The sequence below is a fragment of the Phlebotomus papatasi genome, chromosome 3 (genome assembly GCF_024763615.1).
Source record: "Phlebotomus papatasi isolate M1 chromosome 3, Ppap_2.1, whole genome shotgun sequence".
Lineage (NCBI taxonomy): Eukaryota > Metazoa > Arthropoda > Insecta > Diptera > Psychodidae > Phlebotomus > Phlebotomus papatasi.
The window spans coordinates 5079684-5096805 of NC_077224.1; the positions used below are offsets into that span (position 1 = coordinate 5079684).

Genomic DNA, 17122 nt, shown 5'->3' on the forward strand with positions numbered 1-17122 from the left:
CGCTTTTATACCACAATTATTTTTGTAAAGTTACACAAATGTGTACTTCAGGAAAAATGTGTATGTGTAATATGAATTTTATCATGTGTAATGATAAACTAAATACAGTGCCCGCTTTGTAATTCGGATGATTGGGAGACAATATGACACATGTCCGCTTCATAATCCGGACGGATTTTTTGAATTTGTTCAACGTCACGAAAATATAATACAAAATTTTATGTAGAATTAGTACGAAAGTTTTAAAGAAGATTAAAAAGACATAATTAGAGAATTTCATGCTGTTATACTCCATTTATTAAACAGAAACATCACAGGATAATTCATTTTCATTGGTGAACACATATGCATACTTTACCTCAAAATTCTTTTAAATGTAACCGTCGAGAACTCGTCCGGATTAGAAAGCGGACACTGTAATCACACAGGAAAACTAGCAATTGATCACACAGTTGTGTATATTTTGTGTAAAACAGATTTTACACAAAACTGCTCAAATTTTAAATTTAGCAATACACAAAAATTACACATTTATGTAGATTTACACCGTAAATCATGATAAAGCAGTCAATAAATTTTTACTGTGTATATTTTATAAAAAAAAACAATATTAGGTGTGATTCCTTCTAATCACAGTTATTGTATTCCTCTGGTATTCTCAAAGTGCTCAGATCGAGCTGAAATTCACAGTGCGTCAATATTTAAAAATTGTGTAAGGTGACGTGGGACGCGAATTTTTATGAGGATTTACTCGAGGCGCGAATTTGTTCGCGGATTTTCGCGGGGTGCGATTTTTTTCCAAATTCGAATTTTCGAATTTCACGGGGTACGATTTTCTTCGCGGATTCTCGCAGGGCGCGAATATTTTGGGAGATTTTCGCGGGGTGCGAATTTTTTCCGAATTCGAATTTTCGAATTTCACGAGGTACGACTTTTTCGCGGATTCTCGCGGCGCGCGAATGTAGATTTTCACGCGGCGTGAATTTTTACGCGGATTTTCGCGAACTGCTGAATTTTTCGCGGATCTTCGTGGACTGAGGAATTTTTCACGGATTTTAGCGGATTTTTCCGAGATAATCGACTTAAAAGTTTGTCAGATACTTTTATGCATTTCTCATCCAATTTTTTAATTTTCAAGTGAAATTTTGCACATATCAAGCCTAAAGCAGGCTCTAAACGGATGTAAAATTTGAGGCCTCTATCTCTGATAGTTTCCGATATAATCGACTTTAAAGATTTTCAGCCACTTTTATGCATTTCTCACATTAATAATAACGATAATAAGTAACATACAGTTTAAGAATCGTTCGAGTTTGCCACAATCCAAATTTGCATTGAAGTAATCACACCTCTATAAGCTGATCTAGGCTTATCACTGACTTTTGCTTTCCATATTGAGAGACAGGGGAAATGTCTTTGGATCTAGAACTTTTATTCCTGAAAAGCTATTAAAAACTTATACGACTCTACAGTCTACATGATAAAATCTCTTTAAATTCGACCAGTAATAATAAATTTTTCATCTTAAAACATTGATTTAAACAAAAATTACATATTTTTAAAAAAAACTAAAATTTTGAAAGTGAAAATCTTAACATTATCTTGACCTTGAACATGGTTTCAGAGTAACAAAATACATCAATAATGCCCAACCCAGTTGAATTGATATTACATTTTTAAAGAGTAACAATAATTATTTATAAAAGAAATAAAACAAATTTCAGCCCCTATACCAATCACCCCTTCAAATACCAATTTGACGCAGAACTTCTGATAAGCTACATTATTTTAGGAAAGTTAAAAATAAATCAACGTTTTATAACCTGCATCTTTTCTAAATTTAAAAGCAACACCCCTCTTTAGAATGTAGCCCTATCTTTAAATCCAAAACCAAACAATAATGCCAATAAATCAAAGCACGAAAACAACAATATCTCTATTTCCTCTTGAACACCTTTAGGTCATATCCTGGGGATATCCTTATCTCGTCCCCTATCTGTTGAAATTGATTTCTGTTGATTTTACGGTGAATGATTCTCCAGAGCTCACATACACAGGTAATTGTGATACTGGCACTCATTGACTTTCAATATGACACTCTTCTTTCCATCAGGTTTAATTTTAGAATGTGAAATTTGTGTGCAATTTGCAGGACATAATATGCGCATGACAATAATAAGGATGAGAGTAATAAATTGAACAGCTAAAAGGAACTTAAGTATCGAGAGGTAGTACTGATTTTAATTCCTTTGTGTTAAGATGTTTAAACAGGGATGTTGAAGTGAACCATTCTTTGTTCTCTGTACTTTACACTTTCCTAATGCACCTATTGAGTTGAATAGTTAAATTTTGCAGTAAAAAAAAAGTTTAATAGAAACATTTTATCAGTTTGAGATGAAGTTTTGAATAGATAATTTAATTTTTGAAATTTTGCAGTTTGCAACTGTTTAAAATCAAAACTTTTGAATAAAGCACAGATAGGCTATATGGCAAAATGTCCTCAAATGCAAGACATGTAACGAGTTATATACATTGGATTGGAGGACCTGTAACTGTGAGGTGATAATGCCTAATTTTTTTTGGGCTTATTGAGGCAAACTGACCAAAAATTTCTTTCTTTTCTAAAAGCTTTTCAGTGGCATTAGTTATTGCGGCTTTAGCAGGTCCTCAATGGCTTTCGACTGAAGAAAAAATTCTTTATACATCAAGGTACAATGGAACAAGCTCCGTCAAAAGCTTCAGAGATAATAGCGGATATAGAACAATTTATACAAAGTCCAGCCTTTGGAAATTATGTACTTCTTCAACAAGTAAGTACCTCCTAAATTGTTTTCCTCCTAATTATGATTCTGCTCAGTTATTCTCAAGAAGATTTAGGGTATAGTGATATAGTTTGGAATTAGTGGTACAAGTTGGACAATTCTCCGGTACAAGTTGGGCATGTTTTTTTCTTGATAAATACAGTACAAAATTTGTTTTTAAGCACAAGGAACTAAATTATAAAACTAAAGCCAGGGGGGTGACATTAGCTCTGAAAAATGCGACCGGTTTTAGTCTAATTTTTTCCCTGTTTTCGTACACATTTTACGAGATATCTCCAAAACTACGTAGGTTGCCAATTTGGGGTTTTCGGTTGCCTTTTCGTTATTAAATTGGCTTTTATTTTGTATTAGTATTTTTTGCTAATTCATTCTACAATGACAGAAAACAGGTAATTAACTCAAAAGTTTTTTCGCTTCGCTGGAAACATATGGGAAACATAGGAAATGTCATGCCCCTGACTAAAGCATTAAACATATACAAATAAAAATGAAGTACTAAATTTATCAAGACAAAAAGCCCTGTCCAAATTGTACCATTGTCCAACTTGTACCACTTTACCCTATAGAAATATATTTGTATCTTGATTATTAGGAGTGTATGATTTGCAGTCATTAATATCTAATGAAATATAAAAATACAAAAATGCAAATAATCAAAGGATGAGCCTTAAAATATATAAACACAAAATAATCAAACACTTCAAACCTTTAAAATTAAACATAATAAATTTTCTGGGGTATTTAACACTTAAATGTAATGTAAGAAAGTACAAAATATATGAACATTTTGTTAATCAAATATTTGAGGCTTTTTAGAGAAATGTTAATGGTAAGTTGAAGGTTGAAATTTACGCTAATAGTTATTTAACAGAGCTTCCCCTCCACATATGATAATATTATCCTCACGGTTTAACTTTTCAAGTTTATGATAAGCAGGATTTATTGGAAATGCTAAATGTGAAAATATCTAAGCAACATAATTACTTAGATATCACTAATTAATTAAATATAATTAATTTCGAAATGGGATACCTGTGTAAGACGGCGACGGCCGCGTTAAAATGGGCCTAGATTCAATTCAGTTAGAACCGTTAGATCTAACGCAAGTCTTTTAAAATATATCAAAAAGCCAGAATAGTTTACTCTGAGTTGTCCAAAAACTAAGCAATAATGACATTTAAGAAATAAAATTGAGAAACGTGTCTGAGTGAAACTCTTTAAAAAAAATAAGGGAAGAGCACCAGCGATCGGCAGTGTTCCTCGGATCGTCAAGTTTATTGTTTCACCAAAATGCATATGAATTTTTAAAAATTATTAGCTACTTTTTACCATTTAACTCCGTCACTGGACCATCCCTAAGTCCTAGAATTAAAGCAAAGTTTGTGAAAAACAAGACTGCAAAGTTCCTCCACCTACGCACCTACGTACGAGTAGTGAATAATTTAAATTCAAAAGTGAGGAATTTTCAAGCTCTCAACTGGATGATTGATTAATATTTTTTATGTTTCAATTTTTTAAAGTAAAAACCTCTTGGAACTAGAAGCAACAACAAATACACATTATTTTTCTTACTTAACCGGTCCTAGGGGGAAGTAGGGCACATTTATTTCATATGAAGTTGAATAAATTATTATTATTATTATTATTATTATATTATTTGAAAATGAGGCACCTTTGAAATTGGGATTTTTCAGCTATTTTTATATAAAATTGAGCCTTATCGTGATATAACTTAGCTGCACAAACAGATTGAGAAGCTAAATTACGTTGTGATATGGCTCAATTCTACATAGGAGAAAAATCTCAATTTCAAAGCTGCCCCACTTTCAGAAGTGCCCCACTTCCCCCTACAACCAATTCCCGGTCTCGGTCTGACTCAGGACCCGTCGCCACTCGAGCCTGTTATGCTCCACTGCTCTCCAATTCCGCACCCCTGGCGTCCTGGTTATTTTTCATTAGAATGAAAATAAGGGGAAGTGGGACATCTTTAAAACAAAGCATTTTTGACCTATTTAGTGTTTGAAAGGAACTGGATCTAATCATGATACACATATTTTAGCTCCACAAAATCAATTGTGAAGCTGAATACCACACGATAATGCCCTAGACACACTTCCGACTTAAGCCAAGAGACGACTTAGTGAAAAATTATGGAAATGTAGTTTAACCATGAAAAATCCTATTTTAATGGTGCTCCAATTCAAAGGTGTTCCACTTCCTTCTAAATCCTACTCATTCATAGGTATTATCAGGAAAATGTCTTAAATTTTATAGGTTATTTATTCGTCCACAAATGAAATGGAACACCGAAAATTTGAGGTTATACGCAGCATCTTTTGGGTTATGACCAATCATATATCAGAATTTGAGAAATTATTACAATTTCTTGTACTTTGCAAATTTAAAGACCTTGAAAAATTAGGCTAAACCCTTAATCTGAATACCGTATATAGCATTATTTTGTTAAAAGATGTTAAATCGTCTTAAGTTTTGCGGAATGTCCAAACTCCATGACTTTAGTCCAAGTTACTTAAAATTAGTTTTGCATAAATTGTTACGATGAAAGACCTTGTTTATCTGAAACTTGTCAACCGTATTTAACTGATGTAACTAATAAATTGCTAACCGACTTTGTTAACCGTTTTGTCAAATAATTAACTGATTTCTTTTATTTATAGTATTTCTAAAAATACTGAGACTTTCTCTGCTTTAAATTGAAGTTTTTTCTGTGTGTGTGTTTTTTTAATTTAAATTGATTTATATTTTACATGAAAAATTTCTAAAATATCTTAGGAACATTATCGGATTTCGTTTAAAAATTAAATATAGATTCTTAAGCACTTAATAATCGAGCAGAACCTGTCCAGACTTGTCAGGAATTCCGAGACCTTTCCAACAAACTCGAAAATTTATTAAAAATCGTAAGAGGTACGATTTTCTCAATTGAAAAAAAAATGGAGAGCAAAGAGAGGGGTGGAAGAAAAATTAAGGTATTGTCAATTGTTAACTTGTTAACTGACTTATGCGATATGGGTTCTTGAGAGTCGCTATCTTATACCGTTAGTAGAACCAATTCTTGAAATAGGGCCTTTTCTCCTATTACTGCTCGAACTCATAGAGAGAGCAGTTATATAATATAATCGTCTTTTTTTCAACTCTTCACTGTTCTGGAGCTTAAACGCTAAGAGATATCGACTTCCAGTCTTCGATGACCCCTAATAAAAAAACAATATTTCTCGACGTTTTTTTCCCTCTCCACCGCCCCACTCTATAACATCCAAAACCATGTTTTTCTCGGTTTTTCTCAAAATTGGCCCAAGCTTTTTCAATAATTTTTGGATATCTTTTAGAGCTAGTCCAGGAGAACATTTCTCCTAAACATACCTATGACCGGAAAATTCACTATTTTAAATTATTGAAGGTCAATGGTCAACCAATTTGGAAGGCTCACTTTTTGAATAATTTTGAATAATTTTTTTCGGAATTTTTTTTTTACTTGACCTTAAATTTGTTCTCGATCTAGAGGTCAAACGGTAAGAGATATCGACTTCCGGTCTTCGATGAAAGACATTGAAATTTCGAACCCGGCTGCATCGGTCTTCATCGGCAATGAACCGATTAAGTACCGATATTTGAATAATTTTACATCCTCAATAATTAATATTCCCTAAAAATAATGTTTTTCGGTTTTTCTCAAAATTGGCCGAAGCTTTTTCAATGATGTTTGGATATGTTTTAGAGCCAGTCCAAGCGAACATTTCGCCCAAACATACCTATGACCGGAAAATTCGCCATTTTGAATCATTGAAGATCAAAGGTCAACCACTTTGGAAGGCCCATTTTCAATCGATTTGGTTAAATTTGGATTTTTTGGAAAGGTATTGAAATTCTGAAACCGGACGTATCGGTCTCCATCGATAATGAACAGGTCAAGTACCGATTTTAGAATAATTTTTCATCCCCTATAAATAAAATCCCCTAAAAAAATGTTTTTTCGGTTTTTCTCAAAATTGTCCCAAGCTTTTCCCATAATTTTCGGATATGTTTGATAGTCTAGGCACATACTTTGGCCAAACATACTTATGACCGAAAAATTTTCTATTTTGAATTATTGAAGGTCAAAGGTCAGTTACTTTGGAAAGCTCATTTTTAACCAATTTGGTTTGGTACTGATTTTTTGATTTTCAAATGCTTCTGTGATTTATGAATCAATTTGATCTCTAGTAGATCAGTAATACCAAAAGATCATGCAAAAAAATTAATTCACGGTGAGCTCTATCTCGTGATTTTAAAAGTAAACTAAAGCTTTATCATTATGTAATTTGACAAATTACATAAATCACAATTGATTAATGGAGCTGCTAAATTATATCACGGTAAGGCCCATTTAAAAGTATAGAAAAAGAACTTTTTCAAAGGTACTCCACTTCCTAGTAAATTTTCAATATTTTTATTTTATTCGTAATATCGAACAAATAAATCATATAGGATTGAATGTGGCTTGAAAAAATATTAAATTGTTTTATACTTAAAGATTCTCTAACTCACACTAAGAAAAATCCAAAAAGGTTAAAATAACATTCCGGAAATGTTAATTTTAAATTGCAGTATTGATCCGAAATCGGTGTAAATATTACCCTTTTTAGGTGTATTAGGGGTTAGAGTTACCCTTTTTCATGTTGATTTTACCCTAAAAAAGGTGTAAAATTAACATTAAAAAAATGTTGATATATTTTTACACCTAAAAATTGTAAAATTGTTATTAGGAAAAAAGTTAATCGCGCCCCCGTTTTTTTCTCTGTATAATAAACTTCATGCAATGATTGATTTCAGCAATGGATTGGAATTGTTCGTCTATCAACCTGTTTGCAGCAGAGGACTACAATCCTGATACAAATGACTCTAACATGGCTGTCCTATGTAAGTTTCTTTGTCGGACAAGAGATTAAAAAAACCTTTTTTTTTTTAAATCTAAAAAATACTTGCAGATACCATTGTAAAATCTGCACCTTTCTTCATCATTTCCGGGGTATTTCTTCTGGTTGGTTTTGGTTTGTTTATATTGGAAACATGCTCCCATCAACACAGCATTTCCTACTTCATCTCCGGAGGTCTCTTCATTATCTCAGGTATACATAGTATATTGTTGTCAATCCAATGCCGCCCGCTTCTTACAAGGTTTATTTTAAATTCATGGAAATTTCTCTCGTAAATTTTGGTAGTTTTGATCATTTTGATAGAAGATTCTTTCAATTTTTCTAGGTCTCTTAATGCTTAGCGGAATGATAATGTACATCTCTATTTTTAAATCGGAAGTTGGATTCAAATTACGACCGAAATCATTTCATCAACCTCGACTTTTCTCTTTCAATTACGGCCAGAGCTTCTATCTCTACATAATTGGCTTTATATGCACAGAAGTTGTAGGAGTGGTCAATGTATTTATGTACATATCACAATTGCAGATTAGTGACAAAAGGGTTAGTGATAAAAAGGGTTAGATTTTGAGGCAGTTTTGATGGAAAGATTCCCTAATTTCAGAAAATTCAATGCCTGAGTTACAATCCAACCGAAATGAGCTTTTTTAGGAAGAGGGATGATAGCAACTTTGAGAATTTACGGCCAATTTTAGGATATAGAAAACAGGCTATTCAGCCAAATAGACCATATTCACCAGGAAGCTTTAGGAAGCAAAATAAGTGCAATCTTCATTCTCAGTACTTCACGAAGAGTCTCAATGAACTGTATGAAAATGACATAAATTTGTCAGTTAATGAGAGAGAATCTATATTTGGCTATCCTCAAGAATTTCCAATAACCCGAACACTTTCATCAACTTCCGACATCATTTCCAACAACCGGGAAATATTTTCTGGGCATGACAGCAGAGAAAAAGACCAAAAATCTTCCCTTAAGCATTTTTTCAATGGTTCAAAGTCCAAAGCTGAGAAAGAGGAAGAAATTGTAAAAGAAGCCACTCGGAAAACCGGAAGACATTTCAATCCTCACAGTATTTACTTCATTGAGGACAACACTGCAGGAACAGAAGGAACAATTTATGTTGTAGAAGCTCAATCAAACTTAAACAATCATCATTCAGAAATTAGTATTCACCGGTCAAAATCCTTCCAATCCAACAAACTCTTCGATGAGAGGGAACTCGATAAGTCTATGCAAAAGCAATTTTTCAATTCTGACGATAAGATTCTGTCCAATCGCAATCAAAGACTCTATTCCTGCAACATTGATGAGAAACACAGGAACAAGAGCATCTACCAAAGTCGAACTCTACCACGGGATTTTCTCAAACGCAGCAATCAATTCACAGATGAATTCTTCTCAGGACAACCCTATCATGGACAATACCGATACGATGGGGCATTTGATAACACATTCGTTCACAAGTCCATTGATGATTTTATAAGATTGAATGAGGAACCCATTCATCATAACAATCAATGGCCAAAATGTATCCCAACCTCACCATCGGCCATCTCAACAAAATCTCACAACCTGCACAATATCCCAGACATCAGCTACAGGAACAATATCTTCTACCAACATCCCAAATCAACAATTCATCATGTTCCATCCTCTGAGGAATTCTCCACATTCGACTTGGACCAAATTGAGCGGGAAAGGCGCAAATCACATGCAAATCTCTTTGACTATCGCAATAAGTACGATAATTCTAAAGGTACTCCCGTGTGAGTGATATTCTTATCAAATTATTTAGGGAAGAACTTAAAGGGCATCTTTTGAATAAGTTTTTAGATTGAATTCATGACGTAATTTTATTATAAGGGAAACTGGGGCACCACCAAACACGGGGTAGCACCAAACACTACGATTTTTTAATCAGACATTCGACTTCAGAGGAAAAGACTTATAAACATTTATAGACGCTATAGGGATGCTTGTTCACTGAAGAAATGATAGGGATAGTCCGAGTAGTTTAGAAATAAAAATTAGTGGTTGGTGCTACCCCGTGTTTGGTGGTGCCCCAGTTTCCCCTAGGTCTTCCAACTGACCAAGATCTAAAAAGAAAAGTGCTCTTAAAATTTAAAAAATAATTAACCTTAAGAAGATTCGCATGAATGTTGTATTCCTTAAGATTTAAATGGATGTAGAAGTTTCCAAAAAAACTAGCAATTATTAATTCTTTGAGGAAAATCTAGATTTTTTTTGTAGAAAGCCAAGAGAAGACTTAAGGGTGTTTCAGACACTACTGGGCTAAATTAAGCTAATTCAAAACCTGCTCTAAATGGAAATTTTTCGCTACTCCAAATGGAAACGTCATTGTTTTAATGATAAATACAGAACTAAATTACTATATTTATATATTTTCTATACCTCAGTTTCATTATTTAGTTAATTTTGCTCCGAATAAAGCGAAAATCCATTCATATTCACAAATTTTAATTTGTTAAGTTCTCAGAAAAATTAAAAGTGCACCTTTTCACAATTGAATTTTTCATCGATCGACCATGTTTTCCAATGAAAAACACAATAAAGTGACTGTTTATACGTTTCGTTTAAAAATGTAGGGGAAGTGTGCCAAATTTCAGGCAGCTTCTAATTTCGGCCACTTTGATTGTAATTTCGGCCATGGAAATAAATGAATTAAAATTATGTATGTAATCTTCGAATAGTCAATGAATTCATTTTGCATTTAAATATTTATTCATTTTAGGATGTATTAACACAAAGACCGTTGAATTTTAGGTATAATTTGAATTTAAATTGAGTTGTAAAAACTCAGTGTGGAAAGAGTCTTACAAAAAATGTGACAGATTGATTGTGTTTCTAGCAGTCTTATGATTTGTGGTGAAGGGCAAAAGGTTTTCCTTCGGTGTTTTTCATGAAAATTGATTAGTTTTCATTCAAGATTGTTTCTTTTCATATTAATAGTGAATCAATCTTTAAATTTCGGATAAAATTTCCCAGCTGGATCCTGTATTTCACGTAAAAAAGTATATACTTTGTGAGCGTCTCTCCGGTGCGGTAGTGTAGCCTATTCCGGCAACATCTTTTTCTTTCCTAAATTTCTTATTCATTTTATGTTTTTTTTTCAATTTATAAGTTCTACAATGTCCAGGGAAAAAAAACATCGTTTCTATGAAAAAGATGATGTGGAAAAGGCATTGGAAGAGTTCAGGAAGGGCAAATTGCTACTGGAATCTGTGCATAAATTTGAGATGCTATTCTTCAAGCCTTTAGGACAAATTACACGGAAGATCTCAGGGTTTGTGAGTCATATAAAAGTATTAAACTAAATATTAAACTCGTTCCGTTTGACGTTTTTAAATTTTCTATCCGTTCCGTCACAAAAGGTGGTCAGAAAAAAGGTGGCCGGAATTTCACACAAAGTGGCCGAAATACTACCCAAAGCAATGTCCATATTATTATTAATTTTTCAATATTTTAGGAAGTGATTTAAAGAAAACAAATATGATAAACTAGTCTTCAAGGTTCCACACAACCCTCCCGAAAAAGAAGTAACAAAAATATCAATATGAATTAAAAATATTCAATTTTCAATTCAATTCAATTTATTGACTCACAAAACTTAAGGTAGTTGCCTCTTACAAATTTGTGGCATAAAAAAATAGTTAAAAAAATAAGGAAAACGAAACAAAATGAAACAAAATATAGCTATTAAAAGAAATTAAGAATTTAAAATATGAAAAGAGAAATTAGCAAGGTCCATTCTGGAAGTGCTCCCTAATAGTGTCATTGCATTTCAAACTTAGGACTTCGGTGCTTATATGCAACTATGCCGAAATTTGGCACACTTACCCTACACCGAGAAAAATTTGGATGGTATTTTCTACAAATCGTGTCTTTAAATTCTACTGCCCCAAAAGATAGTAGAAAATACTATCCTCCATAGAAACTTTCCTTTAGAATCTACCATCTTGACATTTTAAAATTGACTATCCTATGGATAGTAAATTCTAACAGCCGGATGGTAAAATCTACTATCCTCATTTAGATTTTACCTTAACCTCTCTTAGATTCTAATATCCGGAAAGTAAATTTTACTGGCCGCAGATTAGATGTTAGAATTTAACTGGAAGACAGTAAATTTTAACGGAGGATAGTAATTTGGATTGAAATTACTATCCAAGCCAGTAAAATTTGCCATCCTGCTGTTAGAATGTCATTTTGGAATATCGTGGGTGCCGATACAACGGTTCCCGATATGCTTTGAATACATTATGTGAATTCGTGGCGCAGCTGGAAGATGCTGGACTGTCATCACAAAGGTCGCGTGTTCAAATCTCGGCGCAGTCGTCAATTTTCACGCACCAAAATGGCTTGAAATACAGAGAATATCATCCAAAAAGGGCCCCAAGCCCTCAAACAATGGCCAAAAATCAATGAAAATAAGGAAAAAAAATTTCCGACATTTTTCATTCTAATATCCGGCTAGTAAAATTTACTATCCTGCCAGTAAAATTTACTATCCTGCCAGTAAAATTTACTATCCTGACAGTAAAATTTACCATCCGGCTATTAGAATTTACTATCCATATAATAGATTCTACAAATTTTGACAGTCCAATTTAATATCGCGTTTGCTGGGTGACTTTTTTACTATCCGGCCATTAGAATTTTGTATGGAGGATGGTAAATTTTACCATCCACATTTTTCTCGGTGTACATAACCTCAAAATTATTTTAAATATAACCGTCGATAACTGGTCCGGATTACGCCGATCCGGATTAGAGAGCGGGTACTGTATATGGAAGCACTTGAGAACAAGCAAGTGCTTAAAAATATTGTTTATTTATTTATGTTGATGTACAATAGACTCTATCAAATTCGGGTATTTGGGACCGAGATGTCACCCGAATTTTGGAGAAATTCCCCGTCTGACACAGGGTAAGGGGGCCCAGCGTTGAGCCATTAATATGAACCACCCAGCTTTAAGCACTTTTTTAGTCCTCATCTGCAAGATCTGAGTGGTAGGGCCGAATTAAGGACTGGATGTTGCCACGTACATCAATGGCTGTCAAATGAAACTGTCTGATGCACCTCCTAATTTCACTTCCGAATACTATACAAACGACAGAAGCTACAAGAATATTGATTTGTTTTATTTATCTGGCTTTCATCTTTATGCAAAAACTAAAAATTCATGGAAATTTTAGGATCAAAACAAGTGGCCGGAATTACAATCTGGCCGAAATTTGGTACACTTACCCTAAATAATAATGTTTCACCATTTTTACCGAAAACAGAAATATACAGTTAATCCACGTAAAGTGCAATATTTTAGTACTCCAATTCTGTCTCAACTAACTTATTTCTTTCCTATATTTAGTCGCTGCCGTCAGTTTTTTCTAAGTTAATATTTTCTGATGAAAACAACTATTTAAGAAAATTAAGAACATAAAACTAATATGGCATTTTCATTAAAATAGATGATTTACCTTCTCTAGCTCAATTATTTTACGAAACTTATTAACTAAGCATGTATTTTTTAATATACATATTAAACATATTAAATATATTATTTAATTTACATATTATTATATTTATTCAATATACTGAATTTACTAAATAGGGTGGCATTAATGTGTTATATTACTAAATTTGTATAGTAAATACAAGATATAATTTTTTTAATTAATCGAAAAATTAAAAATTTGTTATTATAATTTTTATTTTCAGTTATTTTATTGAAAACTTACAGCAAAATTTTCATTTAAATATGTTTTTAATTAGCTTTCATGAAAATGTAAAATCTACTTTTTATTTCTAAATTGAAACAGATTTTTGTATAAGATGTAATAGATTTTAAATGTAACTGAATAGTCAATATTTTATAAAATTTAGGCAGGAAAATATTAAATTCGGTCAATATTATTACATGTAATCAAATTCGATCTTATGAGTGTTTTATATCGGTTTTTTATACTTTTGAAAAAAATCATTTTGTTCATAAAATAGAATATAAACACTAACTTTTACATTAAGAGTGATTCTCTCGCACTACTTAAATAACAAACAAAATAAATTAATCTACAATTTCTTTAAATAATATTAAAAATTGTCAGATAATCTTTTTTTAAAAGCTCAGAATTGTTTTGAAGCTCCGCGTAGAAAATGCCAGGTTGAAAAAGAGTTCATTTGAGAATTTCTCTTGAAATCCAACACATGTATAAAAATTAAAATTATACACTTGATCCAATATTGATTTTTTATGCGGACCATAAAATGGATATGTAAATTTCCAAAGTATATAGAGCCAACAAAGATCCATAGAACTTTGTCCTTCAATTTACTTTATCCAAACTGCCAAAATTAACTCAAAAAACCGTGAAAATATGCATATTTATGCATTACGTCAAAAATGTGAATTATATGAATACATAAAGACATATAACAAGCAATGCAGCAAAATTCTATTCACAAATTTCCCAAATGTACCCGCACATTTATCTCGCAATACAAAATTTGGGGTGAGCAAAATGGAATGAAAGAATTACAAAATTAACAAAATTTCTACAGCTCGACAGACAGACACTTAATTTCGTAATCAACTGCAAAACCAAGATAAATTTATCATTTGTACAACTGTTTATTTAAATATGAATATTAAATTAAAAAGTTATAAAAAAATAGATAAGAGATTGTCAATAAATTTGAACCAAGCGCAATTAATACACTCGACTAAATTGTTGGCTTTCAATCGTTGGACAATTCGTTAATATTGGATTTAATTTGAAAAATGATACGATGCTTGAAGGCAGAATTCAGCGACAGGTTTGTGGAAGAAGATTATTTATATATTAAACTTCGTTCTTAAAAAAAAAAATATTATTATTTCAGGTGAAATTATCTACAATCTCATTTATTGTGTCCCAATAGGGAGAGGTGGGGCTACTTTAAGCTATGGGGCAACATTGTTATGATTTTTTTTGGAAAATTTTCATGGAAACTGGGTTTTAACATGATGTAATTTGGATAGAAAAAACAATTGTGAATCTAATGGCTCCGGCACATCTTTTAGATTAGGATAATTTCAAGAAGTCGAAATTTACATTCCTTTCTTTCCAGCACGATTTGCGTATATCTATCTCAGTCTTTGGGCTCAAAATTAGATTGAACTAAATTTAAATTAGTCTGATGTTTAAATGAAGAAGAAGAGTCCTAAAGAGTGGAATAGACTTATGCAAAACGTTTGAGAAAGAAAGATGTGTGAATTTCGATTACATGAAATTTTCCTGATCCAAAAGGTGTGCCTGAGCCATAAATAAAGTACTTGAAAGGACCAGCTTCATTTAGAATTAGGCGGAAAAGTCGTATAACAATCTAGCCTCACAGCTCAAAGTAGCCCCACTTCTCCCTACCCTTGAGTTATTTTAGCATTTAAGAACGACAAAAAAAAAAACGTTGCGAGGCAATACCTGACCCCATTGATCAGAATTGGAATTTTTCTCTTCATCTTAGAATAAAAGAAGAACACTTATTAATATGAAGAAAACCACATTTTAAAAATTTTAAAAATTGGATTAAAAATTAATAAATTTTTATTTCTTTACGATTTAGAAAATTTCTTTCAATTTCAGTTATTGCACAGAAATAATCTCAAGCTAAAATTAAATTAAATTAGTTTCAAATACTTTATCGATATTCCTTACTCCAAAAAAAATTTCATGGTTTTCCTGTTTTAGTCACTTATGATAACTTTTAATGCAAGTCAAGAATTTTCGGTGTATTTTTTGCCTTGAATTTGCAATAATCATAGCAATATTTATTCAGGAAAAAAGTTAGAGGAAAACAATATTTTAAGATTATAAAAATAAAATTATACTCCAATTATAATGGGTCACTCATGACCTAAGAGTCCTTAAAATGTCCGTTTAATCGAAAGTATTATACACAATATCTAAAGCCAGTGAGTATTTTATGGCCATCACAAAGAAGGCTATAAAACTTTAAATGATTCAGTATCGGCCAAAAGTTTCTTGACAAAGCTATGTTCGAGAAATGAGACGGAAAAAATTATAGAAAAAATCACTTTTTTAAATTTCACTTTTTACAAATGAGGTGCCTGTCATCCATAAATGTTATTCATGTATTTTAAAAAAAACAATTAATTTAATAAACAATTAACTTAATCCTTAGGTTATAAAGAATTTTCTCTTCTTTAAACCTCAATGATGAAAACTATCAAGGAATTTTAGCAAATGTTATGAATATTCCTGTTGCATTAAATTACATTAATACGAGAAATATAATTTTCATTGGTGTTTAATTGAATGCTGCTCATTAATATGATAAGCTTTTCTATTGCACAGTCAGGACTGAAAATAAACAAAACAAGAATTATGTGTTTTTCGTGTATTTTTCTTAAAATAACATCTAAGGGGAAGTGAGGCACCTTTGAATTGCAACAGCTTTAAAATTAAACTTTTTTCTTCAATTTTAAAGAGATACTGGACTGCGAAGTAATATTATTTAACTCCACAAACCAATGGCGAAGCTAAATAACTTAATGATAGGGGAAAGTGGGGCTACTTTGAGCTGTGGGGCTACTTTGTCATACGATTTTTTCACATATTTCTAAAGGAAACAGGATTTTAATACGATGCAATTTGGATAGATAAAACAATTTGTGAATCAAAATAAAATAATTGTAAGTACTGACTGAAAACACAAGTAGGGTTTGATTCTCCAATAGTGTCTTGAATAAAAGGTAAATGGAACTCTATTTGCACAAGAAGTCGTTGATATTCGAAGAATTCAAATTCAATTTAAAATGTTCATACTAAATTTTCGAACAAGATGGGGATAATTTATCAAATATCTTTTAAAAAAAAAGTTTTATGAAGGATACGTTATCATGTAAGACATAAGTATGCCTTACGAATGGCTTACTAGTAATTTTCATTTTAAGGATATAATTCATGCGAGCTACACCGGAGTCCTGCTACAAAGGTTCAGGTGAAATATTTTATTTCTATTCATCAGTGGGATTTAGTTTTTAACTAAAACCTACTATTAAGATGAATGATTGAATATGATTCATGTGATCATGTTCTGGAGTGACTTCTCTAATGAGAGTCACTTCAAGTTTTAATACGAATTTTTTCATGAAAAGCGTTCGCCGGCCTTATATTTAAGGTTTACTTACATTTTTAAGACTTACCTCGTGCATATTTTGCCTTGTGAAATGCTTTGCATGAATGCAATTCTTATGGTTTACTTATTACTATAGTTTTACAGAATTTGCTTACAAATGCTTTACATGTGTACAGTGCCTGCTTTGTAATCCGGATGAATG

The 17122-nt window shown here is 32.0% G+C and overlaps 1 protein-coding gene across 1 annotated transcript; it reads left to right on the top strand.

Annotated features, from left to right (window-relative positions):
- The first annotated feature begins 2420 nt into the window (after positions 1 to 2420).
- On the top strand, positions 2421 to 9660 carry LOC129806565 (uncharacterized). The gene is made up of 6 exons (XM_055855244.1): positions 2421 to 2559; positions 2629 to 2810; positions 7656 to 7742; positions 7811 to 7951; positions 8085 to 8302; positions 8364 to 9660. Exons 1-6 carry the CDS (start codon positions 2495 to 2497, stop codon positions 9531 to 9533), a joined length of 1863 nt encoding a protein of 620 aa, XP_055711219.1. The 5' UTR covers positions 2421 to 2494; the 3' UTR covers positions 9534 to 9660.
- The last annotated feature ends 7462 nt before the right edge of the window (positions 9661 to 17122 follow it).